At 43.3% G+C, this 27,138-nt stretch overlaps 3 protein-coding genes and 1 long non-coding RNA gene across 8 annotated transcripts in view; 1 reads left to right on the forward strand and 3 right to left on the reverse strand.

The window, feature by feature from the left end:
• Nucleotides 1-183: 183 nt before the first annotated feature.
• usp8 (ubiquitin specific peptidase 8) lies at nt 184-12,333 on the forward strand. Of its 2 annotated transcripts, none has more exons than XM_042060894.1 (19): nt 184-569; nt 1,282-1,457; nt 1,666-1,810; nt 1,938-2,023; nt 2,424-2,565; nt 2,909-2,951; nt 3,288-3,459; nt 3,792-3,954; nt 4,160-4,301; nt 4,653-4,888; nt 5,248-5,760; nt 6,816-6,890; nt 7,018-7,277; nt 7,498-7,719; nt 7,966-8,176; nt 9,666-9,902; nt 10,036-10,178; nt 11,232-11,364; nt 11,698-12,333. In XM_042060894.1, exons 2-19 carry the CDS (start codon nt 1,354-1,356, stop codon nt 11,854-11,856), a joined length of 3,186 nt encoding a protein of 1,061 aa, XP_041916828.1. In that variant the 5' UTR covers nt 184-569; nt 1,282-1,353; the 3' UTR covers nt 11,857-12,333. The 2 variants fall into 2 exon arrangements, with proteins under 2 accessions (XP_041916828.1, XP_041916829.1); XM_042060895.1 differs by having other exon boundaries at nt 556-657.
• Nucleotides 12,334-14,535: 2,202 nt separating this feature from the next.
• On the reverse strand, nt 14,536-20,247 carry LOC121681260. The gene is made up of 7 exons (XM_042060896.1): nt 17,378-20,247; nt 16,814-17,029; nt 16,456-16,651; nt 16,150-16,362; nt 15,462-15,604; nt 15,107-15,239; nt 14,536-14,892 (listed from the first exon to the last, which is right to left on the reverse strand). Exons 1-7 carry the CDS (start codon nt 18,568-18,570, stop codon nt 14,689-14,691), a joined length of 2,298 nt encoding a protein of 765 aa, XP_041916830.1. The 5' UTR covers nt 18,571-20,247; the 3' UTR covers nt 14,536-14,688.
• Nucleotides 20,248-20,334: 87 nt separating this feature from the next.
• Nucleotides 20,335-21,203, reverse strand: LOC121681263. Its single transcript, XR_006022044.1, has 3 exons — nt 21,089-21,203; nt 20,700-20,797; nt 20,335-20,417 (listed from the first exon to the last, which is right to left on the reverse strand). It is a non-coding gene; the product is annotated as an uncharacterized LOC121681263 (long non-coding RNA).
• Nucleotides 21,204-21,430: 227 nt separating this feature from the next.
• The window catches only part of trpm7 (transient receptor potential cation channel, subfamily M, member 7), a 32,150-nt gene continuing 26,442 nt past the window's right edge, over nt 21,431-27,138 (reverse strand). For all 4 annotated transcript variants that reach the window (XM_042060962.1, XM_042060960.1, XM_042060959.1 and 1 more), the window contains exons 34-40: nt 26,786-26,851; nt 25,980-26,263; nt 25,017-25,099; nt 24,424-24,629; nt 24,219-24,270; nt 22,895-23,001; nt 21,431-22,577 (exon numbers count right to left, since the gene is read on the reverse strand). In XM_042060962.1, coding sequence (XP_041916896.1) covers nt 22,453-22,577; nt 22,895-23,001; nt 24,219-24,270; nt 24,424-24,629; nt 25,017-25,099; nt 25,980-26,263; nt 26,786-26,851 — 923 coding nt within the window. In that variant the 3' untranslated portion in view covers nt 21,431-22,452. The remainder of the gene's footprint in view (nt 22,578-22,894; nt 23,002-24,218; nt 24,271-24,423; nt 24,630-25,016; nt 25,100-25,979; nt 26,264-26,785; nt 26,852-27,138) is intronic.

Here is a 27,138-nt window from a genome sequence, read left to right on the forward strand (position 1 = left end):
TTATGATGACTCATCTGCGTGCCAGTAAATACCACTTTGACCTTAAAGAATACATTTAATGTGTTGGATAATGTGTGTGCGGAGTGATACAGAACACCAGAGTTAATGATAGTAGCTGAAATACATGCCCAGGACTTATAGTAATAAGTAATAACAGTAATATCTGCCATGACCGTAACGTTGCTTTCTCGTTTTTTTAATGCGATAATTGTTGCAGAGATGTAATTCCACACTTCAAATTCACTATTTATCACTTGGACAAACGCTTCGTTAGCTAGATCCAACCTGCCTGCATTCATCCAAACCTGTGGAAGTTTAAATCTCAGCGTTGCTTGTACGACTTCACGTTAACGTCGCATTTAGTATTTGGTGACAGTTGCTTTCTTCAGTGTCTCCTATAATATGTTCCTCATTTAATATTTCTGGCACTCTCGTGTGTACAGCGTACTGTCAAGAAAGCGTACATACACAACTGAACATCTGACGACCCTTTAAAGTGAAGGGTAACGTTACGGGAATTGTTCCGGTGTTGCAATCATCTGTTGGAGTTGTAAAATAAATCTGAAGAGGTAGGACAGCTACTTTGCCGTGGTGCGGTTGTTTTATGTATCTGTCTGCTCGCTCGTGTGATTGTTTCAGATTCAGTATCGTGTTTTGGTAATTATCCTGTCTAACAATTCTAAATATTTTCAAAACAGGAACCTTGTAGCTAGCATGTAAGGCTAGCCAATTAGCTGCAAGGTAGCTAACGTTATCTGTACTTCCTGGATCGATATGGTACTTCACAATAAACGTTTCACACAGCTCTAAAGCTTTAAACAAAATCCTGTCAGACAGACACCGTAGCTCTCACGCTGACGGCACCCTTCTATGAACATACTGGCTGGTATCAAAGTGAAGTTATTAAATGCATGAGGTTCAGGAGGTCCACAGTTTGTTTGCTAGCTGGCTAACAAGCTATCATAGCTAGCTGGCTATCAGTCGTACATGAGCTAGTTATTGATAGTAATTTGTTTAGAGCTAACTAATCAATAGAGATATGTAACCCTTATCTCATGTTTCATGTTAAGAACTTAGCATTAGAGATGTAGATTGTAACGTTATGTGTTTGTTTTTTGCTATGTTGATTTGTCAACATGTTTGTTATTCCTTTAGCATGTTATGGGCTGACCTGTTGGCTGAAACAACAGTGTGTCAAACTTAGATGTCAGGTTCTTCTTATCTTTGAAATTGAGAGAATGGATGTACCAACCAACTATATTTTGATATCCTCTTTTGTAGGCATGACATTGATGACGAGCATGTGAGCACATCGACTTCTAGGTGAATGTTAATCTCAATTTATCCGCCAAGATGCCAGCTGTTTCAACAGGGGCGAAAGAGCTCTACCTGTCAACGTCTCTGGGTGAATTGAACAAGAAAGCAGAATTTAAGCCGGAGAAAGCCAGCACAAGACAGTAAGACCTAGTCAACTTATGTGGAGCTTTCTAACGTTTTACACATGTAGGCTACCCCACTGTAAAAATATCATGATGTGTAGGCCTGCAGTATTATGTCCATGTGTAGAATAGCATTGTTTTAAAATCATTTTTGCATATGACAAGTCTATGATACCAAATGACATTAAGCAACGTAGTGGGAGTTAAAATATGCATTTTGTTTTAGCTATGTTCAGAGTGCCTGTAAGATGTTCAAAGCTGCCGAGGAGTGTCGCCTTGACAGAGATGAAGAAAAGGCCTATGTTCTGTACATGAGATACCTGACCGTTTATGATGTCATTAAGAAGAGACCCGACTTCAAACAGCAGCAGGTACAGCATATTTTAAGGCTGAGGTCATCAGTACTTTTTTTTTTATTATGTAATGCAGTGGTGAAATATTTATATACAACATCAATATCCAAGCTTCAACTTTTTTTCTATTTGCCTTTCTCTTAAGGATTATTACTTGTCAATGCTTGGGCCATCCAGCTTCAAAAAAGCCATTGAGGAAGCAGAGAAGTTATCAGAGAGTCTAAAACTCCGGTCAGTTACTTCTTTGATATTGAAAGTTTTTACATTCTCCAAAGACTCATGCTAGGGTTTGGCGATGTCTACAGAATGGCATATGACTCGGTATAAAGTGAAATATCGTCATGGATGATTACATTGAGGCGGGAGCTACTTAAAATGCATATATATCTGTACTACGGCTTAACTTGATCCTCAGGGAAATCCCTACAAAAAAGTAATACATAATACATTAAAGCAAAGACACAGGAATTATAGTGTGTATGTCGCAGGGTGCACCATATGGTCGGAATGGACAAGGGGGTCACGATGCTGGTCTTATTATCGTGATGACTGTCAGCCATCAATGGCATTGGCGCAACCCTAATTCATGTAATGTTTATTGAAATACTTTGCTTTGTCAACCTGTTATCAGGTATGAAGAAGTTGAAGTACGTAAAAAACTTGAGGAGAGGGAGAAACAAGAAGAGAAACGACGCAAAGAGGAAAAGCAGGAAAAGGACGAGGGACGGTCTTTATCAAAAGGGACAACTGACTCCCGCAAAGACAATAAGAAGGTACTTCCAAGTCGATCACATTTATTATCAGATACATGTAATTACAACAGTGCAGACTTCTTTCTATTTGCTATTCTGTGGGAAAATATGGCTATAGCATGGACCCAGTGGTCCTTTGTAGTTTGATAGGAGAAGTTCAGAGGTAATACATCTTATATTTCATTTACCTATTTGCACATGCAGTGATTATTGAGCCAATACTGAAGTAACTGGAACTTACTATGTATGTTGTTGTCTGCTTCAGCATTCAGCTGTTGTCTTCCAATTGACTATGGCTAGCTCAGGAATGGATGGCTGACTAATAAAACTGAGGTAATACAAATGCCTTAATTTTCCAATGCAGGTGAAAGGAGAACAGAATGACTCAAAAATTGTACCATCAAAAGGTTAGTGTCAAGAGATGTATGCATGTGTCTGTGTTGGTGTTGAATGTGAATACAGAGTGCTTAAAGACATGTAGAGTGATTGACCAGGGTGGATGACATAGCATAAACTTTGTGTGACTGAAGGAAACGATGATGTTTTCAAAAGCTGTGTATATATATAGTATTAGTTGGTCAGATTTTGTAAAAGCTAGGTTTAATTAGAGAAAATGGCTATCCTAGCTAACCCAAACATCAACAAAGTGACTAAATGTGCACTTGTGCCATTTAAATGTGTCTCATCATGTTGACATGATATATTTACATTGAAATGTTTCTTGGGACCCCTCTTCTCTTCAGCTGCTGTGCCAGTGGGAGGGATCACAGCTGAGAAACTCTTCCACATGATGATGGACCACAGCCTCAGTGTCATCGTTATGGATGCGAGAAGCCTCAGGGACTTCGAAGAGTCGCAAATTCAAGTGCCGGCACAGAAGTGCATCAGTGTCCCAGAGGAGGCCATCTCCCCAGGGTAAGAGCTCCTCATGCTTGCATCTGTACAGCCGTGCCATGATGGCCAAGGCCGGCCCAGCCTACTGCTCAGCTGAGTTATTTGGCAGCACCAATGTCGTAATTATTTGGCATCACCAATATGCAAATATGCAAATGTTTGCACCAATGCAAATTGTCAACAGTTCTGTTCCCAAGAATGCCCTTATTTGGATGCATTTGCATGTGATAATTTGCATAGTGCTTGCCATTTGGAAAGTTGCTAAACAAGACCTGTCAAAATGTTCACGTACATGTAGATGGATGTGGTTACATTTGCTTTTCTCACCATCATGAAATGCTTACTGTTTGTAGGATAACTGTAAACCAGATCGAGGTGAAGCTTCCAGAGGCCTCAAAAGAGTTGTGGAAGCGTAGAGGTTTTGTGGATTATGTGGTTCTGCTAGACTGGTTCAGCTCTGCGGCAGACCTCAAGCTGGGGACCACACTGCAGAGTTTGAAAGATGCCCTTTACAAGGTGAAACTCTTCTGTATCCTATACCTATAGCACCACTCTGTGTACAGAGCATATGTTCTTGTTCTCTAACAACAATATTTATACACACTATATAATTAAGCACCGCAGCCCAGTGCCCTTGGAGAGGCTATAGTGTTTGAGGGTCTCAGGAACACAGGAAAAGTGTATGTGGTCATAGTCCAACGGTCATGTCTGTGCTCCACAGTGGGACAGCACCACCATCCTCCGCAGTGAGCCCATGGTGTTGGAGGGAGGCTATGAGAACTGGCTGTTCTTCTACCCCATGTACACCACCAATGCTAAAGTTAAGCCCCCAAGACAGCAGGCCTCCAGTGCCATCCCACAACGTAAGTGCAACTAAGTGCTGGTTTTTATTGCTTCCTCAGATTGATTTTGTTGGTACATAAGATCATGTGAAGGACTGATAAAACACTTAGTCGTTCTCACTAGCTGTTCAGGCTATCCACTGTAGTTTCTTGGACCCGGTAAGAAGCATCCCCATTGAAACCGCCCGTTGTCAAAAATATTACAGAAGCACAGTAGTGCTCAGTGTTTCTGTGCTGTTTTGGTTAGTGTAAGTCAGTGTTTTGGCGTAATTGTTTGAGCGAGGCAGACGAGCCCTGCGAGTTGTAGAATCTGATGATATCTAATCTGGCCTTCACCAGTCTGCCTCACATGAGTCATGCCTGTGTCCACAGTGAACTTCAGCTACCCCTCGCTGGAGGAGCCCAAGCCCCCGGCGGCCCCCGAGCCCCAGCAGCCAGTGCAGGTGAATGGGAGAGCGGCGGACGAGGCCCTCCCACTGGAGCCAGCAGCGCCAGAGCCCTCAACCGTGGCTCCCGCTGTCCCCGACGGACCTGTTCCTAAAGTGACCGAGACGACCAAGAAAGTTCCTCTGCCTCAGACTGGCGTAACAGTTAAACCGACCCCTCAGGTAGCAGCTTACTGTAAGGTGTATGGTTACCTGTTCTACCAGGGCTGAGCTGTGTTTCATTGAGTGACAAATGAACAAAAGGCTTACTGACTTCTCCACTGTTAAAATGTGTTTAGAATGCTGCTTTTATTATTATATTATGGCCACTTTAATTATATTATATATAATTATAAGGCCACTTAATCTTACAGAGCTGTACTACTACACCTTTACCACTTACCAGATATGTGTACTAAGAAATGTATGCTCCTGAAAAAAAGACAGGGTCTGACTGTTCAGTCTGTAACCCACCATCACCCTGTGCACAACTCTGTGTTGTGTTTTTATTTATTTATCTTTCATCTTGACCATTGCCACAGGTTGATCGCAGTAAAAAGCCCTCTGTCAGAATCTCGGATGGCTCAAGACCCAACAACGAACCACCGACTAAGGACTCTCAGCTGCCTCAGAATGGCCCGTTTGTGCCGGACCGCTCAGTGAAGCCGGCCTTCGAGTCCGGCGGCCAGCTGTCGGAGGAGGAGCGCATCCAGATCCACGCCGAGGCGGCGGGTGTGAAGGACAAGGCCCGCTGGGAGCTTGAGCAGCGCAGGAGAGCCCAGGAGGAGGAGGAGGCACGCGAGGAGGAGGAGCGGCGGAGGAGGCAGGAGCAGGAGGAAGGGGAGAGGAAGACACCCGAGGAAGAGGAGGAGGAGGAGGAGGAGGAGAAGGGCCGACAGGAGCGCGGCCGGCTGGAGCGGCAGAGAGCCGAGGAGGACGATCAGGTGGGACAGGAGAGGTTCAGACGAGGGCAGAGAACGCAGAAGGGAGAAGGGCAGCTGAAAAGTGTCTCGCTGGACTCGCCCATGCCCAACAACGTGGTCAGTGAGATCAAGGTTGGTCTCCTCACACAACACACTCACAGCTCTCACCGCCATGTACATACAGTAGATTAGTGCTGATGTCACAGGTAATTAAGTAATGCCTTACAAATGTTGTTATACTGTACATAAAGAAAAACCTTTGTAGTTAGCTGACTAGTGAAGTCCAGAAAGGGCTTATTTCAAGCCACACCTTATTTTGTGTGGTTTAGTAAAGGTCAATTGCTAGATTATGGCATACCGTAGTATTAAAAGATAAAGCAGATAAGCATTTTTAAATTTAACTTGAAAAATGCCATTGAAATTTACTTTGAAATCATATGATGAAATGCACATATTAGGACCTTCAACTGGAAACAGTATGTTCATTCAAATCAGAATTATCTCAAGACTCTAAAATGATCCACACTCATTAAATTCATGAGTCATTCCTATAGCACAGACTACTCGCATCAACTACCAACTTCCCCAGCAAGTCCACAGTGTCAAATTGCATACGACCATCTTCACTGACCTCACATTATCCATGCATAACCCCATCCTACAAGTAACGGCCAAAAAGACGACAAATGATATCAGTTCTTTCCTGTCTCAACTCAGGCACCACTGCAGCATAGTAGTGCACTTGCGAACGGCAGCCGTAAGGCAAGGATTTTAGACGGTAGCACAGCCGAGGGCTTTGACAAGCCAAAGGTATATCAGCTCCTTACCAGGTTGTTCAGCATGGCATGCTTCTTTTGTAATGGCAGCCTCCACTGTTCAAGGGAGCCTGCAGATGGCCCTCATGGATGTGCATGGAAATGTCAGGGTCTCTGATGTGGTGGACTTTGAACGTCCATTACAAAATGTAAAGTGTGATTGAACGCGTCTTTGATGGGATGATGGTTTTATGATGAACAGAAATGGACAACTCTTGTGAATGCTCTAGTAGAGCACATCGGGCTCTGTCGACCTGGTGGTCCCAGCTAAAAGAGATTGGATTTATGCAATTGTGAAATTGTGAAGGATGTTGTTGGTGTTGTATGTTGTTATTGTGGCTGCTGTGAAATCTATTTCTTTCCATACCACAGCGGGAGCCCTTAACCAGAGCACGCAGTGAGGAGATGGGACGCACTGTTCCAGGCCTGCCAGTCGGGTGGATGAAGGTAAGAGGGCCACACAACACCATTACTTACTGTGTTGTTTTTGTCTTTGGTTTGTGTATGCTTGTAAAAATCGAATTTGTTAAACGCACTATTTGCCTCATTGGTTTTCCTCTCCTGGCTGATCTAGTTTCTAGACACAGTGACGGGTACGTACCGGTATTACCACTCCCCGACCAACCGGGTGCACTTGTACCCCCCGGAGGTGAGCGTGCCCCAGACGCCCCCGGCCACGCCGAAGCAGAAGCCGGCCAAGCCCCCCGAGGCGGAGCGGGACCGCGAGCAGTCCAAACTCAAGCGCTCCTACTCATCCCCTGACATCACCCAGGACCTGCAGGAGGAAGGCCAGAAGAAGCCCACCCCAACACCCACCATCAACAGAGAGACCAAGTATGTGCCGTGTGTGTGTGTGTGTGTGCACGTGCGCGCACGTTACATTCCCTACACATTTTGAATGACTCTTGTTGACTGGTAGAAAAATAGTAAATCCCTAAATGTACTGTATGTGGTTTGTTTAGAAAGATGTGCATCCATTTCATATATATGCAACTGTGTGCAAACTACAGTTACTCTGAGAATGTAAAGTTACATTTTTTGTTTTGACATCTAGGCCTATAACTGCTAGCACATATGCGAAGGTTGAAAATTCCAGACCGTCAGCAGCCAAGATCCGTAGTCTGAACCCCACATTTGGAGGTCTGGGACCAGCCCTGACTGGTCTGAGGAACCTGGGGAACACCTGCTACATGAACTCAATCCTACAGTGTCTGTGTAACACACCCATCATGGCTGACTACTTCAACAAGAACCGCTATCAGGATGACATTAACCGGTAAAAGCTTTCGTCTCTTCTTTGGTGAAAATGTTTGACACATTTCTGAGGGCATATTGAGATGGTTCATAGGGTTGCATAGTTAATTAAATGTTTCTAATGTTGCGTTGTTAACCATTTAGGATGGGAGCTGGGGTTTAGTGACAAATATAGCTAAGCATAAGTTAACAATCTAGCTAAAGCTTGCACTGTTTCTTTTATATTAAAGATTTGATTCTCTTACTTCTTTGTTCCTGCTTGCCACAGAGCCAACATCCTGGGTCACAAGGGCGAGGTAGCGGAGGAGTTTGGCGTGATCATGAAGGCTCTCTGGTCTGGCCAGTACAAGTGCATCACTCCACGCGACTTCAAGGTCACCATTGGCAAGATCAACGAGCAGTTCTCTGGCTACGAGCAGCAGGACTCCCAGGAGCTGCTGCTCTTTCTCATGGACGGCCTCCACGAGGACCTCAACAGAGTAGGAACAGACCCTTTATCTACAAACACCACACTCAGAAATGCCCACTGCACTTTGCATGATCGAATGAGAATATTTCTCTATGTTTGTGGAGTGTGGATTGTGCCAGTAGCCTTGAGGAGATACTACTACATATTATAAATGTACATGTACACTGTACAAATAATCATGGCCGAACCTGTAAACCTGTAAACGTGTACTTCTCTGACCATGGAGAGCACCCCCAGTCTTACCATCATGGCATTTTACACTACTGCCAGTGTGCTGCTTTTAGAGTGAGTCTTTTATAATTCAACACAGCCAAAACATGCTCCTTCATAACCACATCTAATGTACTTATCTACAGCCCTGAACCTGTAGTTCATGTTTTGCTGCTTTTGAATGGTCATGAACTGACTGTTTGTGTCATCGGTGTCTCTTTTCTTATTGTATTTTCTTATTGTATTTTCTTTTGTTTTGATGGCAAACGTAGAGAGTAAGTAGCCCTGTCCATTGCTCCTGTCCATTGCTCCTGTCCCCCCTCTCAAGTGTGTTGCGTTTGCTGTGTCCAGACCATATCACATCCGTCCGAGTCGCTGTCCACGCCTGAGGCCTGTCACTCGTGAATCCTAAACCTGTCTCATCCCAAACCCCCATGCTTGAGATGTACTGTATTGGCTTCATAGACAGTCAGAAAGACAGAAAAAGAAAAGAGTGAAGAAGCAGCCTTGTCTTGTTAAGTCATGATTTGGGAGACTGTTCTTCTTTTATCCTCTCTCACCATTCCATGTATTTAGCACAGAGCTGTGAAGCATTCAGAGACAGCCTCTCATACTGGTGTTAGCCTGCTGTACATGAACGAGTGGGCCATTGCTAAAGCATCGTGAATCACGTGGAGCACAGTGAACTTGGGCTTGGCATAGGCATTCACAATGCTCGGGTGATGCCTGATGCATCCCACCTTGTGTGCGCTTGATGTGCCCTCCTCGATCTATCTCTCCCTCTCTTTCTTTCTTTTTCTTGTTCTCTTTCTCTCTCTGTCCATCCACTGCACTGTACAGTGTGCCTCCCTATGTCAGGTGGACAGTGGTGTCTGGTGTCTGAACGTCCTGTGGTCTGTGCTTCATCTCATGGCAGCCTACTTCCTGGTCATGTGAAATGTATGCATTTCCATCACCTGTCCATGAACCTTTCCTCTGCGTAGAATAGGAAACATCTTGAAAGTGGTCAAGATGTTGGCCCTTGTAGTTACCCTGGGTTTGGACTTTTGGAACGCTGCATGAACACGGAATGAGACTGAGATGGTTAAAATGTAAACGGAATGGACTGTTGATGGAGCAGTTGGGAGATGATAATCACTTGCAAGAATTAATCATTGGTCAGCTTGTGTGTGATCAAAATAGAAATGGTGTTCCATTGCAGAGTAAAACAAATGGCCACACAGTTAACAGTTAGGTTGCCACTGTTTCTTTTCAAACACTCACAGAGGTTTTGTGTCCCACTCACTCAGGCAGACAACCGCAAGCGCTACAAGGAGGAGGCCAACGACCACCTGGACGATATCAAGGCAGCCGAGCTGGCCTGGAGCAAGCACAAGCTTCTCAACTCCTCCATCATCGTGTCGCTCTTCCAGGGCCAGTTCAAGTCCACCGTCCAGTGCCTGACCTGCCACCGCAAGTCCCGCACCTTTGAGGCCTTCATGTACCTCTCCCTGCCCCTGGCCTCCTCCAACAAGTGCTCTCTGCAGGTAAGCCAAGGAGCCGCACACAGCACACAGTTCACCTGTGGACATCCAGTCCATGCATGTAGGAATGCACTTAATGTCTCTGGGGTGTGTATAGCATGCTGCTTCCTCAGTTTGGTTTCTTCACATGTTAAAGGATTGCCTGAAGCTGTTCTCCAAGGAGGAGAGGCTGACTGACGCAAACAAAGTGTTCTGCAGACACTGTAAAGCCCATAGAGATTCTACTAAGAAGTTGGAGATCTGGAAGGTTCCACCCATCCTCCTGGTGCACTTGAAAAGGTAAGATCTGATGCTCCAGAAATGTCCAGTCATATAATCTCTATATTCCAAACCGAGTATTAGTCAAACATTGAATGCCAGTGCAGTCTATAGCAGCGTTTCCCAAACTACGGGCCATGGACTGGCGCCATTCTGCAAAGAGGAAACTGCTGCTCCACAGAGCCGTAACCGCAAAGGTCAAAATATGCTTGGTGCTTCTGGCACTCGCCTTTTGTGGCAAAACTGAATTGTATCATCGAACTGCGGACCAATAGAAAAGAAAAGAAAAGTTTCCAGATGAGGAATAAACTTGCTAATTTGGTGTGATCAAACGTAGAGGGTGGTAGTGGGATGAGCACTCATCCAGCCACTGTAAAGCATTGAGCATTGGATTTGTTTTTGACTGTAGTTCACCCTGCCAACGTCAAGTTATTATTCAGGAGATACAGTTTTAACAGCAGGATTGTGAAATTGACTAGCAGATGGGAAAAGTGCAAGGAGTCTGCCGGGAAGCACACGGACACATTCCAAAATGTGTCCACATGGAGCAGAAACCATCATACAGCAGTTTTCTGTGAAACAATGTATTTATGAGAAATGCACTGACTGAACTAGTTGATAGTTGATAGTAGATAATGCCCATCAACAAATTGTGATATTGATATTGATGACAGACAGCGTACTAGTATTGGTACTTTTAACTGTAAGTTGCTGAGTCATCCACACTGTGCCAAAGCTTATCTTAGATGTTTGTATATGGTGGTAATTTGGGACCAACATCACATTTTTGCAAAACAGTGAGTGTCCACATGAGTTATGCACCACTTCTATATTGCTGAGTAATATCAATCTACTTCAGATTTAACTTACATGGATACCAATAAGTACCACATATTTCACCGTTTAAAAAAGCAGGAGACTGACAGAAGAGCCAATAGTAGAAACCTGCCACATGAAACTAGCATCTTTATGTAACATTTAGGCATCAGAGGTACCAGGGTTCTGTCTTTGTGTGGACTAAGGCAGCAATCAGTTTGTTGAGTCCCAGTGATGAGTGTTTTGTGTGTGCGTCAGGTTCTCATATGAGGGCAGATGGAAGCAGAAGCTGCAGACCACAGTGGACTTTCCCCTCGAGAGTCTGGACCTGGCGCAGTACGTCATCGGCCCCAAGCCCAGCCAGAAGGGATACAACCTGTTTGGCGTGTCTGTGAGTCTTTCAACAAGTCATCCAATTCAGTTCACAAATTTACAATTCAGTTTACAGAACCTAACCTAAACCTTTGAGATCCTTTAAACATTTGTCCATTAGTTCACTTGTTTAGCACATTTAGAACAATTATGTGGTTAAATGTAAATAATTCTACAACATTTTTATTCATTGATGACACTTTCTAGAACCTGTTGAATAGAGAAGAGAAGTACACTTTCTCTTTCACAGTTTCTCCTGTTCCTCATGACTGTCTCCTGACACTGGCTCCTCCCCCTAACTGACCTCTGTTTTTCCATGCCCCCCCCCCCTTCTGTCCCTCTCCTCACCCAGAACCACTATGGTGGGCTGGACGGCGGCCACTACACGGCCTACTGCAGGAACAACCCCAAACAGCGCTGGTGCAAGTTCGACGACCACGAGGTGTCGGAGATGTCCACCTCCTCCATCAGGTCCTCGGCCGCCTACATCCTCTTCTACTCCTCCCTGTGAGCTGTGCTGGGCTGAAGGAGAGCTCTGGCACGTGGGCATAGAAGGGAAGGACGGCTGATTTTAATGCATGTTGGGAGCACCGCTCCTGTTGAGGAGTGGCGGGCGTCTTAGCCAGAGGAGTCGCCCTGCTTGGGGGTGTGTGGCCGGCCTGGAAGAGACTGGACGGACGTCGGCCTGCGTCGCAGTTCATAGAGGATCACCTACGTAGATATTGAGCATTTACCTCTTTAAAACACAGTAACGGTAGTGGGACTGGGAGGTGGTGGAGGAGAGAGATGGAGAGGACCCCGGCAGGTCATAAGACCAGTCTTCATAGCGCTTAGTCTGCCTGCGCAAGCTAAAGCTAACAGTGTTGCACGGGTCTTCGACTGCTCCTGAAACATACAGCGCTCTAACTTGATTCTGTTTGAGTATGTGATGACCTTTTTTTGCATTTGCTTTCTTTAAGCTTTCCTATTCTGTGAATATACCACCATTGCGATTTTAAAAACAGTAGAATTACCTATGTACATACTGGTTGCAAACCTTGCACATCATGTACATATAACCAAGAAGTGTTTATTTATTTATAAAGTGACCAAATCTGTTAGAGAAGATGCAGCCTCTCAAAGCCTAGCTGTTTGCTTTTAAAGCCAAGTCAGAACTCTGTCCCATCACACTTTGTGTCATAAGGGCAGCCTCGCAGAGGCATTAGAATCAATCACAAATTTAGGTACAATTGTTTTTTTGTTTTTTTTGATCTGTTGTACCATTCCATGACGCATCCTTTTTTAAACACTGCCATCATACAAGGTTGTTTAGATGCACTTTTCTTTCTTTCTAGAACCTGTAATGTGAAACACAATTATATAAGAATAATCTTGTAGCAAAATGATTTCGCTCACCCAGAGGAAGATTTAAACATATAAACAGCTGCTGCTCAGTCGCTCAGTCATAGAGGGGTTTCTCATGTCCTGCCAGCTGATGCTGTGCCACACTCCTACCATGAGGACACATGACACCAGGGTTAACTCGGAGCACACTGACAAGGTCATGACCCCAGAGCCACCTGTGTGCCCTATGTCCATTTCAGACCAGTGTAACACCCAGGGGAACTCAGCCAGAGTTTGGAAGTGTGTGTTCCACAATCATGAGTACGCCCCCAGTGCTCACACCCTTTCCTGAGGATCTAAATCTGGAGCGTTCACTTAAAAAATCTGATGGTTTGCGTCATAGCATTTGGGCAAAGGAACGGTTGCTTTTTTGTGCTTTAGTAAATGCAGTGACGTACTAACTGCCACAGTGGTCAACTTGTATAAATCTTTTGCATATAAAACAGTAAGCATAGGAAGCAAATTCATCTTGTTCTAACGTCCCAGTAAAAACATTGAAACACAAATATTGGTTTCACTAATTAGAGAGGAGAGTTTTCATATTGTGGAAGTACTACAATGCTTTTTTCAAATGGCACAGACCATGCTCCTTGTGTGTGGGAGCGGCTGTATTTCACAGGAGCTCTAACCTCAGTTTCTCCTGCATAAACTGCACAGTTCCAGTCAGAGGCAGGCATCAAACCAACTGCCAATTGAAGAAGCAACACTCTAGAATGAGCCTAGTTTGCAGAAGCTTGTGCACTGCGTATGTTCATTCGGTGTGCTGGGTCCCCTAATCCAGCTGGACTCCAGCAGGCCCAGTCTTACCACACAAATGATCCTTTGGGACACAGGAAATTCAGATGGACTCCAGGCCTCCCGGTCATTCAGCCTTAAACACTCTCAGCTCAGTAGTTTCAGTGGGTTAACCCAGCGGTAGTGGACACGTCCTGAGATGAAGATTAGCGTTCTGTGGAGTCTCAAGTCTCCCTCAGTGGCCAGTTCTGTGAGCAGGAAGCACAAATTCTCTAAATAGAATCTGTTTGGTGATTGATAAAAGTTGAAGTAAAATGATATGAATCCCACATAACTTTTAGCATGAAGTCTGGCATGAATCAAATTTATGTTTTATGTATGGATTTCATTTTGTTTCTTGAATAATCTGGTTGACTTTTTTCCATAACCATTGACATATATTAACCTCAAACATTTAAATATTATGTATCTACTAATCAAATTGTTTAAATAAAGGAGGTGAAACACAAATGATTGCGTTACTGTTTTTTGCCAGTAGGGGGAGTGCTTGACATAGGTCTGATAAATTGTTAGACTAAACACTCAGCCAAAGTAGAAACCCTCTGAGCTGAACTCTAAAGCACCTTTGAAAATGTATTTTTGTAGGATTATCAGGCTAACAACAACATGGATATAGCCATGGCTATACAACATGCAACATGGATATAACATATTCTACTGAAATTTAGTGACAATTAGAATTTGGATGCAGTGTACAGTGTTTCTGATGAGGAAATGACCCTTACAGCTATCAGACTTAATTAATGTATAAGTATATATACTCTTTTGATCCCGTGAGGGAAATGTGTATCTGAAGAGGAAGCGGAGTGACTTTCCTGTCTCCTTTGGTGTTGGTGGGTGTTGCTGCCCTCCATAATTTTGCCCATGACCTCAGCAGTCAGGAAGGAGAGAGGGGGCGTTCAGACCTATCCCACTGAACACTGTCACCATTTCACTTAGAAGGCAGGAAATGTTCTCCCACTCATTAAAACACAAGAGTCAGGCCATGAACCGTTATGACGCATCCAACACATTTTATGTTCAAATGTATTTAGTTTATTTCAAATATGCTCTTTACATGACCAAATATAACAATCCATCTTGACATAGCAGGACTTACATTTTTTATAAAGTTTGAGTTCTGTAAACCTATTACATTTCCATTTGATATTGCCATTGTTAGTTGCTAACGTGTGTGAAGGCGCGCCGCTGGAATACGGGGTCTACTATATTGTTCTCGTGAGTAGAGAAGGATGTACGCGTCTGGGGACTGAACAACAACATCTGGGAGGCTCTCCACATTGGCATCATCAAACACGTGCCATCTCCTGGTCATGCTGCTGCGGCAGCATGCGGTGTAGTGGCCCATGTCCAAGTCGCCGGTGTGGTTCTGTGGAATGGCAGGGTGAGAAAGACGTAAACAAACAGGGGTCTGTTATAGACTACAAGACTGGTTTGGCTGCCTGGTTAAAAGCAAAGTCTGAGTAATGCAAGAGTCTGAAACTTGAAATCACTGGCTGTCTGTTAAAGGGCTGTTTGTGTAGAACTACCAGCTGTCAACTGTATAGTCGTGTATGCAAATAAAAATGCTTCACAATACTCACCACCACACCATATAATGAATAATTATTGTGTTGAGATGATGAATTGCTTAGATAAGGAGAAAGATCCAAATTTGTCAAAGGGAAAATTACATTTGTTCTAAGCTTCCTTTTGGTTTGTCCCTGACAATCAAACCTGAAATACACAAATGAATGGTTGTGAATACATACAAGTAAGCTTACTCTTTCATACAAAGTAGCCTAATACATAAAAAAAAGAGGTCTGAAGTGTTGCTTTTGAAGTGCTTGGAGTATACTTAAGATAACTTCCTGGATAGTTGACAGGCTTGAATAAGTTCATATATCTACAGTTTAGAAATCCTAATACTTTATAATGTTATCCTAAAGTAATGTGTACCGTTTCAGATGAAGTATGAGAACCTCTGGGGGTTGAGACAGCGTGGTGAGGACAGCCGCGTCGCGCCTCATCCCACACTGGGTGCACCACATCTGGTCTCCTTTGGTCAGAGTGCTCTGCTGGAAGAACAGAGCCAGGCAGTCCTGCGGAGACCAAGCTGTGAGTCACCAGTGGACCAATATGCCCCAAAATACATCCGAACATTTCCCATGGGAGTTCAAAACACTTTTCCCCAAACTATAAAAATCACCCATGCCATGTGTGGGCACATGAGAGGCCTTGCTCACTCATCACACTCATCCAGTTCTATGGGCACACTAGGTCATTGTTAGTACCATACCAATGAGTTAGGGGGAAGACAAAATGAGAAGGGAAATATTTCAGATATCCAACAGTTCAAGTTCATTTTTACCCCCTAATTTAGTTCAGAAAGTGGATCTTTCATATATTCTAGATTCATTAGATATAAAGTGAATCATTTCAAGCCATTTTTTGTTGTAATCTCAAATAGCACATATATATTTGAGTATCTCAAAATATTAGAATATACATATAACACAGACGTGTGTGTGTGTGTGTGTATCCAAGACTCAAAAGAATATTGTCATGGTCCAGTAACAGTCCAGTGGTTGGCTCTAACCAAGTGGTCATTGTCAGTAAGCAATATAGCAGCAGCAGCAAGCCTGACCTGCAGTGGACACTTGTAGTTGTCGGGTGGGATGGGCAGGGACAGGATGGTGAAGATCTGGTTGCTGTGCGTCTGATGGTCACAGTGCATACAGAGAGTGTTGTAGGTGAGCTGGCCTTCAAAGAGGTTTGTGATGATGGACGAGTCAGTGGCAAGGTTAGGGGTCTTCTTGCCCTGTTTAGTGCTGGAGACCCTCTTTAGTTTGCCTCCATTCTACAAGTTAGAGAGAACTCATGGCTGTGACTTAATGTGACTTTCTTGGATTTCAAAGACAATGTTATTGAGTACAGGACTGAGGCTGCTCACCTTGACGAGGTCGTCATGGAGGGCGTTGAAGAGGAAGAGAAGAAACTCCTGGGCATCTTGCTGAGAGTTGTTGCTAAATAGAGAGTGCTGGCCACACATTTTCCCTCTCACTTTGGAAGGGCACCAAGTGTCCATTTGTCCTGACCACATTGTCTCCAGGCAAGTGACAAAGGCCCCTGCCACCTCACAGGACCTCCTGAGTACAGTCAGATAACAACACACATTTTAGAAATTAAGCATGTAAGGGAAATTCATTCTATTTCCATCAGTGTTGTGTTGATATCGTTCACTTGTGCACTTAAGTGTACAGTATGTATGTTCTCAAATGTACTACTGCAGATTGGCAGATGTTCCTCACCTGGATATGTCCTCCTTGGTCTGCTCGCTGAGGAGGTGTTCCACCAGAGGCACGGTGCTGCAGAGGCACTGCAGCACAGCGTTCATGTAGCAGGAGTTGCCCGAGTTGACCAGGCCGCACAGGCCCGGCTGCCGTCGGGCCCCAGAGACACCGCTGCTGGTGGAGCTGAGCTCCTCTGGAGAGATCAGGCAGCGGCCGCTGTCAGAAGACCAAGTTCTGACACAGACACGGGATTTAGAGCATTGAACTCAGTGAACACAAATGGAATATTGATGGATTGTACAGAGACCAAATGAAATACTTGCAGTCAAGGGATAATGGTGGATTTGTGGCAAAGTGGGAATGATCAAATATGTATTTCTTGATGATAATATGAAATTATGGAGAAATTCCATCTAGTTTTGCAATAAGAATTCCAGCCTCTAAGTACAGCTCAATGAGTAACCTTTCTCTTATGACATGCTTTCATATGGTCTGTGGAAGGTGATAACCAGGCACTGAATACACACTCTCAGTTGGCACCAAGGTCTACATTACACCACATTTGTGATGGTTATCACAAACCTTGCATTTGAGTTACAACACCAGTCTGTTGAGTTGCGTGCTTCTGATGTCCCTGGAGTTGCTAGAAAGTATTCCATGGGCAGTTGTGAGGCAACGACTTTAACAAACTCACTCAAATTCATGCATCCCTCAGTTTTCATAACTGGCATTGAGTGCATAACAAAGGAGTTGATGGCAGTGAGATGCACGGTCAGCCAGAAGCCCTGGAAGAGCATGTCTGTGACACCCGAGTTGCTTAGCACCGCAGGGCCAACCCAGCCCTGGAGATGAGACTGCAGCAGATTTGAGTACTGCTCCACCAATGGAGGGCACTCGTTCTCAGACACAGGCTCATTCAGGCCAAAGTTCACAACCTTGAGATTTATTCCCAGGCCAGAGAATATCTGGGTTAGCTTGCCCTTCATGAAGGCTGAACTGTCCAGTTGCACATGGTAGCCCTTGTTGACGTATGGTTTGAGGAGATGGTGAAGCACTTGCTCCAATACTGATGCCTGAGAGCCTCTCTGGAGCAGCGGCATGGAGTACAGGTAGAAGTTGCACATATAGCCAGTTGAGAGCTCAAAGAGCACGGCCACATTCAGGGGGCAAACCTGACCGTCCACCAAAAGGCTGAACTTCTTCACCAGCAGCTGTTGGCCAGGTGTGTATGTTTCTTGGAAGCGACGTGAGACGTGCTCTCTGAGCGTGTGGAGAATCTCCCAGTGCTCCTCCTCACCGCGTCTGCATAAACACAGCAGGGTGTTCTGGAAAGAACCGCTCAACTTCTCCAACCAGTTCTCTATGGACGGCGTGATCCGAACAGGACGACCCAGGCAAGCTTCAGTGTGAAGCCCAATTCTGAGGCCAATGGCAATCCACATGACAAAGTCAAAGTAATGAACTTCTGCCAACCTCTCTGTATTCTGACAGTAGATTGTAAGGTCCTCATCAAGGGTTCTGTTCACCTTATAACATAGCTCCTCTATCGCAGTTCTTTCCAGCAGTGTCAAAAAGAACTCCTTAGGTGAGCTCTGAGTCAGAGACATGGAACTTTTCTTGATTCTGGCAACAGGCCTCACCTTTCTTGATTTGAAAAGGCCAGGAGCACACAAGCCATTTCCCTCAGAGGCGATATCCACTGGCTCAAAGAATGGACACTCCTCCTGAGCCCATGCAATCTCACGGACACGCATCACTCTTGCTTTCAAACTCATGATGGATAAGGGTCAAACAGTCCTCCAGAAAAAAAAAAAACCCTTCTACATTTGACAATAATCGGTATGGAAAGAAATGTAGAAGTTGAAACAGTTGACCAACAATGACCATGGCCTAAAGATTTGTTTCTGTCTGTTGTAAGAGATGATTCAGCCTGAGCTCCACTCTGCTTCAAACCTCTACCAAACTGACGTTTGCAGCGAAACCTGCTCTCAAGAGCAACACATTCTCCAATCCCTTAGAGTTGTGCTGTTTAGGGAAATTGCTTGTGTTTGAGAGTGTACAAAAGAGATAGAAGACTCCCTGACAACTGTGTCCTAGCAACCTTTTTTTACCAGTGATTCTACTTGTGATCTTTAGGATCTTTATGTCTTAACATATGGCCAATAATACATAAACACATAAACTGTATCAAACACATCTTACACATTACAAAAAAAAAAAAAAAAAAATGTGAATAGTACTATAAGGCAAAATCATTAGAACTAGTTAATCAAAACTACTTACCTTTTCCCACGCATTTCCATTTAATGACTATTACTCTGAATATTGATTCATTGTTCATGCATTCATCACTGACAATACATTTATGACATCATGTTTATTTTCAGAGATTCTAAAAAGTTCTACCTGTTTTCAGTCTACCAAAGCAACAAAAAGGAAAGGCCATTTTAAAAGCTTACGGTTGGTAATAATGCCCTACAAGTAGCCTAATGCCTCATAATTAACAAATATATGGATAATTATGATATTACATATTATAGCACCTCCTAATTACATCATTTTTTAAAATTATTATTTTACGTACATTTTATTTTATTTCTTATGTAGGCATTTTGTATTCTGTAGCCTATTGTATTATTATTTGGTATTTTGGCATTTTTATGTAATCATTTGATAATTTGTAAATAACATTGTAATAATTTCTAAAGCACTTTGGGTCAACCCTGTTGCGTAAAATGTGATGTATAAATAAATTGTCTTGACATCATTTTATTTATGTATTTATTTATTATTTGAAAGAAGAAGAAAAATTCAGTCATTTTTATCAATCTGATCATTTAACCATGTTACAATCTGTCAATTCAAGCTGTAAGCTTATCGTCCAAGAGGGGCACTTAAGAATAACTTAACTGTTGTAACCTCTAGATGTCGCTCCTGACAAATGTTTAGTGTCAGACAGAATCAGAGGAACAAGACATTGGAGATAGAGATATAAACGTTATTTCTATAAAAACATGAAATGCATGCTTTAGCAGTGGAGAATATGTATTACAGGCATATTTTGCTGGTTGTGATGAGCATTGAAATAAATGCTTACATTGTAATGATGACAAATGCCTTGGTTGCCAAGTGTAAACAGATAGTACAAAATATGCCCCCTTCAATTAACAAGATTATGTGAATATGAACATTTCTATCTCAAATTTGATAAAATGAAATGCAATTAAAACTGATATTTTAAAAAAGACCGGTTCACATCCTTTGGAAATGACTCTGAGCAAACATCATAGACTCCCCTTGCGTTTCCAGGAGTCCAATCATAAACAGAAATCATTTCCTGATGCAAATCCTGATCCAGCTGTCCTGATGCTACTGAACCACACAGCTTTTCTCCTTCTTTTGTACCATGGCGACTTCCTTACCACTGCTACCCTTCTGGATGGCCATTACAACCTATGAATCAAGTGTCAAAATGAGTTTTATCAACAATTCACAATGTACAGTAATACTTATGACCGTTTACCTTCCACTTGCCCAGTACTTGCCTCTTTTGTATCTGGAAATCCATGAGTCTGCAGTTTAGAGTAGATGAGTTTGCCATTTAAAGTGACTTCAAAGCTGGCTGTGCAAATAAAGGAGTTGAAGGAACAATTAGGCTACTTGTGTGGCACATAAACATGTCATAAATTCCTGACAGCACAAAGGCCGAAAATTATCTACGTCTGATGTTGGCTGTCTATTCTTTCTATTTAAGCAGAGAAAAACCTTCCATGTATTCTACAGTAAGCTTATAAGTATAAAGATGACTATTTGAGGTGAATGAGTTCAGCATGTCTTTTTCCATGAAGGAAAGACTAAGGTCTAGATGACAGAGCAAACCATCTGAGGTTTAAGTTGAGCTTACACGGGCGTCCAGTCCTCCCAGTCACAACCGCATCGGGCACAGCCTGCTTTATCTCAAAGGCCAAGTCCCGATAGCGGGAGGCGTACCCTCATCCATTGCTGTGAAAACAATTAAAGTACTTTTTTTAAAACACATGAACAATTTACAGTAGATTGAGGTCATTCTTGAATTTCCCCTTGGGGATCAATAAAGTATCTATCTATCTATCTATCTATCTATCTATCTATCTTTTTCTTGCTCATGTTAAAGCCATCTGATAAATTTGTACATAGGCAGTGGTATACGTGACTAAGTGATATCTGATAGGCTTAGTCAACAATCCTTATAATTCTATTAATGTTAGACACAGACATCAATGTATAGCATATAATCATTCCAAGAGAGCTTACCAATATTCAATGTGCACCTTCACCGTCATGCTGAAGACTGTGCTCAGAGCTTCTGGTGGTTTGGCATCAGTAGGTATTTAGCAATGTCACTGCCTAGTTATCAGTCTCCAGGATACGAGTCAAACCAGTTTGTCCAACCTACAGTTTGCCAAAAGTTTTTCCCTACATCAACATCAGTCAACGGAGATCATGTGATCCACGTTGTTAGAAAACAATTCAGCCACTTTTATTTCATATTTCATGATTCATCACCTCACTGGTAGGAAAGCAACTTGTTTGCGGAGTATATTCCATGAAGCCTACCTAAGCGTAAACTCAAAATAGAACACAGACACAGAGATATGCCGTTTTGTTTTCTTTTTTATTAGTTGAAATGATATACAGTACAAAATGTTTTACGGCAATATACTCTTGCTTTTCACAATACCCCTGCATAAAATATTCCCCATTTTATTCTGTGAAGTTCGTGCCAAATATCTGTATCTATAAGATACACTAGGTCAAAATGATCATACATTACTTGAATGACAAAAGATGACAATAGTACCTTTATAATTATATTTCGCTTTGGACAAAGGCGTCTGCTAAATCCATAACCATAACCATAACATTAAAAATTCCTCTATAATCATTTTTGTTGACACAGTATCAGCATTTGACACATTAAAATGACATATATTGAACTGTAAAAGTTGCATTGCAATCTGCCCATATTTTACAAGATTTTTCAAATCTGTATATATTTTCAGTAAGTGTGAACCACAAATGCCATAATACATATTTCTACACATATCTTACATTTATAAAAACGAGTTTTTGACATTCTGCTCAAAAGATCTTGCAGTTTAAATTAGAGCAGGTTTCCCTTCAAAACCTACTTGAAACACAGCCCAAAAAATACAATGCACTTAAAATCGCTTTCAATTTGTACAAGGCAACTTTGCATTATTCATAATAAATACTATTCCCCTCAAAACAATACGATTGTACCAGTTTAATTGTCACTTCTGCATACTCATATTTAACATATATCCTTTTAAAAATAAATTCATAAAAATCATCTTCCCATGCCCCAACATATTAAAATCTGGTGGAATATTTCATTTGATCATAGAGGGACATTTCACCAGAGAAGAGGGCCACTGTAACTTCCTCTACACCATAGTTCTTCTGGCCTTTCTTCTCGAGCATGATAATTGACCACAATAATCAATAACAAAAGCAAATGAGGAGGTGAGGTGAAGTGAGGTGAGGGAGGACACGCCGCGCCTGCATGCGTCTACCTTGGCAGGGACAGAGACAAGCTTCCAGTTAACCAGGCTGACGTGAGCCAAAGGCAAATATTCCTCCTTCTTGCTCCCTTCTCAAAGCATGAGGCGCATGGAATGTCGCTGCTCTTTGGTGCTGCTTCCGGGTAGGGAGGAGTCATCGGGCGGGGGGTCTTGGGACAGAGTCACCTTGTCTGGTGTATACTCATTTCGCTTCAGGTCTGCCATTGGTATGGGGAACAAGGATATGAATGATTCCTTTTAAATTTACAGTCCACCACAGAGATTTTCATATTAATGTATTTTGGCAAGTACATTTTAAACTGCTACAACAAAATTCCATGATACTGACTGCCCCAAAAATGATCAAAGATCATTCCCTGAGACTTCCATGTCTGGAATAGACTTTATTATCCATGATAATAAAGGCGTTGTGATAACGTACGTGAAAAAGGGAGAAGAAGAAACTACGCCTATCTAATATTAATTTGCAAACACACCCACCCACATAACATAACAAAAGGTGCTTATCTCTTACCAGGAAGCTTGAGTTTGCGACAGCAGGAGTTACAGTGATGTTTAGCACGGAAGTTCCTTATTGCGTCATCCCCCAGGTTTGCGGGTCCAAAGATCATGTTATGCGATCTGAAAACACAGATAGAGTGACAATTATTATTTATCTAAAAATAATTAATAACACTGCACTTTGCAAGAATACATTATAGTATTATATACATTAAGTATTATACCCATGCCAAATTTTATACTTTATCTGGATTTCACCAAAAGTTTTTCTTCTGAAAGGGAATTGCATTGTCATGTGTTTGCATGACATTATCGATTTGAGTGATATCGTTATCAAATGTCAGACGGATGACGCAACAAGGCGTTCCTATGGTTCTTAATCATTTAAACCAATGAGAGTGACATCTGTCATTCCCTTAAACAGCAAGCAGCGCAACTTCAAACAGCGCATCGGTATTTTGATAGTCAGCGGCGCATTTGAAAGAATCTGCTTGCACGCGAGACCGTATGGAACAGTTATTTCACTAAACTAAACCATGCTTTACGTAAGGGATCGTGTATTGTCCGCCGGTAATTACCGGTGGACATGAATGACTATACCGGCGGACGAATGACTGAATAAAAAACCTAAGGACATTTATCCTGCAGAGGAGTTGCTGCTCACATCTTGTGACACATCTTCAGCTGTGCATCATATTTGCCTCTCGCCTTTCGCCTAATCACTTTTATCCATCATTACCAATTTGCAAATGATGGTGAATAACTACTCATTGTGAGATGTATTCTGTAATATCTTTACTCTAATTATGTTTCCCATTGTAATCCTGTAATTTGAAATGTTTTGCATGAATGTGCACTGTGTGCATTTGTGGATGAGAGAAGCTTGGTGTGTTGGGCACCTGCCCATATCACTATAATGTGCTCTTAAAAGAACATATAAACAACTCGCCATGGATTTCTGACCAGGTTTCTCTTGGTCAGTGGCGTAATGCGTTTTAGGTAGTGTACAATAGCAATTTTTAGACAATGCGCCAGACCCCTCCTTGGGTCGTTAGTTGCCACATCCCGCGTTGCTCACAAAAAGAGATGGGCATGGCGAAAAACTCGAGTCTATGATAGGAATAAACTTTGCGTCATGATGATTATAGGCTTTAGACTGCGCTTTAGACAATCATGATAGAAGACAGTAAGGCCTCTGTCACACGCTGCTGTCATTTCCATCGAGAGGAAAATCTTTGGTTTAATCAAGATTCACTATAAATCAACCTTTGGCATGGGTGGGTATTAAAAACCAACGGGGCTTAAGTGTAGTTGAGGACAGCTGAATAGCAACTCACCCCTTTTCACCACTCTTGATCACAGAGGGATCCGTCAGAATCTCCCCAACCCCTACAGAGGCACATGAGGTAGGAAATGAGATGACCATTAAGACCAGCAACATACTTGGTTATTCTTATTCCTTTCTGGTCTATGCAGAAAAATAAATAGACCTAGAATAATAAAAGATCTTCAGAACACACACCCACACCCACACACACACACCTTGCAGGTCAAGTACTAAGAGCTCTCCTCTGGTGTACTCGTACGACCAGTGGCTGAAGGCCAGCATGGTCTCCTCCAGCAGGTTGGTGGGGACGATCTCGTCGCCATTGTTGTTGTTGAACTTGCGGAACTCTCCGGTGATGCACTCCTCAATGGCAAACCACTGACCAGCAGAGTGACAGTAGAGCAGGAACACCTCTAGAAATCTGGATGGGTAGATGGACAGAGGTGAATCAGCCCTAAATGGACACAGTGGAACTGACCAGCTATATTTCATGTATCATTTGGATAATGATACATGAAATAATGAACATATGACACACAAGGCTCCACCGTGACATTTACAGTGGTATAGAACATGTAGTTATGAGGATACATAGGCTAGTCACTAAAAATGCTTTTGGATTTTACTGGTACCAAATGCCATTTCCAGCTGCTGCTACCAAACATATAGTTTCCATGAAGTGCTGCTCAGCCAGAAACCAAGTCAGTCACCACATGACGTAATGTGAAAGGCAGTAAAATGTATGCAGCAAGTGAACGGCCTAGTCGGCAAACCACCAGACATTAGACTGGTTTCAGAGGCTTTTTACCTGGGAGAGTAAGGGATCGACTTCGGCCTCAACTGGTTAAAGGCAAAGGTTAGTTTCTGTGCAGCCCTCTGCTGCTGAATTTCCTGGAAATAAAGGGAAAGAGAAACATGAATCTTTGTTTTTGTAAGGCTTCATTTCATCATTCCAGTTTAGCTTTGCAGCAAATCTCTTCTCACACTCTCTTTCTGTGTGATGGGCACACTTGTGCATGTGCAACACCGCACTACAAAAAAATGCAAGTCTTTTGAATAGCCACACAGACCACTGCTGACCACAGAGATCCCCAGCTGTGTGGGCTCAGTTTGAGGTTAAGGGCAGAGCCAGAGCCAGCCCGATAAGAGGAGCCTGCCCGTGTGTGGCGGCACAGGATGGGCCTGTCTGCAGCACCACCTCCCACCCACACCCACGGGACTCTGCTCTCAGGAAGCACCCAAACCACTTTCTGCCATCTTCAACCTCCACACACACAAACACACACACACACACACTTAGTCACTCAAAAACTACGCGGATGTTTGTGTGGAAAAAAAAAGGTTCCTTTCCGTCATCACGCTCAGGCTAAATCTAGAGAGGAATGCAGTGGCTGGCCTGAGGGGGAAGCAATAGGGCCACCAGACATTTCACAGCCAAAATGCTGAAAGATTGAGGGCAGAGAGTGGCAGCCTATTAAAAGCCAGTCACTTGTGAGGAAAGTTAACACCCCCACAAAATCACAGCTACCACGAAAGGAAACTGCCAAACTATTTTCACCAATGTAACAATTTGGTAACTTTGGTAACCCAAACAATGCTGCAGTCATTTGATGGTGCTTTGGACCAAGCCACTTGGCTCCACTAGATGGCCTGTGTATTTGAAAACATCTCAGCAGCCAAGACCCGGCCTGCACACACACACAAAATCACACCCAGTGCAGCCAGCGGCTGATTGGACACGGCAGACCCAACTTCAGCGCCAGCTCCTCACCCTGAGACAAAGGTGAAGCACGGTCTCCTCCTTGTAGATGCTCTGCCAGGTGTTGACCACTTCGGGCAGGAAGGACTTGACGATGTAGAGGTGGCCCGGCTTGAGGATGTCGTACTCGGACCAGGTGCAGAGGACCTTGAGGGCACGGCGCAGGCCGCCACCCATCTCCTCCTTGCTGAGGAACTCAATTTTGGCACAGAGGCCGCGCTGGGCCCAGGAGGACATGCTGTTGTTGATTGTGTGGGGGGAGCTCTCTTCCAGCCGGTACACAGTCACTGGCTCCCCTGAGGGGGACAGAGAGAGAGGTGTCAAAAAACAAGTGATAACACTAGCACTCTCTAAAAGCTTTAATGGTATGGCATGCTTAATGGATGATAATACACTACAGGTTATTGTCAGTTTAGTCATGAAATGAAATGCCATTAGACTTTTCCCAAAATGGTAAAGTACTTCAAATCGAATGGCTGTTTTGACAGTTTTTAAATTAAATGACTCACGGCTCTAAATTGTCAGTAAGTTACACATAACTACAATCATCCCCTAAACAGCATGACGTATACAAGTTGAAATCCCAAAATAAGCACCTAGGATAGTATATTATTTTCCACATAATTTTCATGTTGGTCAGTTAAAGGACAGGACACTGATGACTGAATCTAACAGCGACTCCTGTCACACCTAGAACCTACAGCACTTCTGCCTCTGAGGTAACACAGCTAAAGTAGCTCAGCTCTAGGCTCTGGAGTGAAGCTTGAGAGAAGGGAGGGGGGCTGGCTGGAGAGGGGGGTGGAGTGGCACAGCCTTACCTCTAGGGGGCACAGGGGTGAACGGGATGCTCTGGGACAACCGCATCAGGTTATTACGCTCCACAGCTAATACAGGGGGGGACAGACCAACCAACGGGTTTATTACACTCAGCACAGAGAGGAGAAGAGGGAGCCAACACTCAGCTACCATTCCAATGCGTGGTTACCATGAAACAGTAATGCTTTACATTAAGTCTCCTTACATTTATTGAGTTAGTTAACATGAGAAAAAAGCCATATGCATCTCCTTTAAGAATTAAATGAGAACTACTAGTATGAATGCCTAACGACGCAGTCAACTCCTAAAGCTTGGGTGTGTAACATCCAATAGCATGTAGAAGACCTACAGCGTG

The sequence above is a fragment of the Alosa sapidissima genome, chromosome 14 (genome assembly GCF_018492685.1).
Source record: "Alosa sapidissima isolate fAloSap1 chromosome 14, fAloSap1.pri, whole genome shotgun sequence".
Classification (NCBI taxonomy): Eukaryota; Metazoa; Chordata; class Actinopteri; order Clupeiformes; family Clupeidae; genus Alosa; species Alosa sapidissima.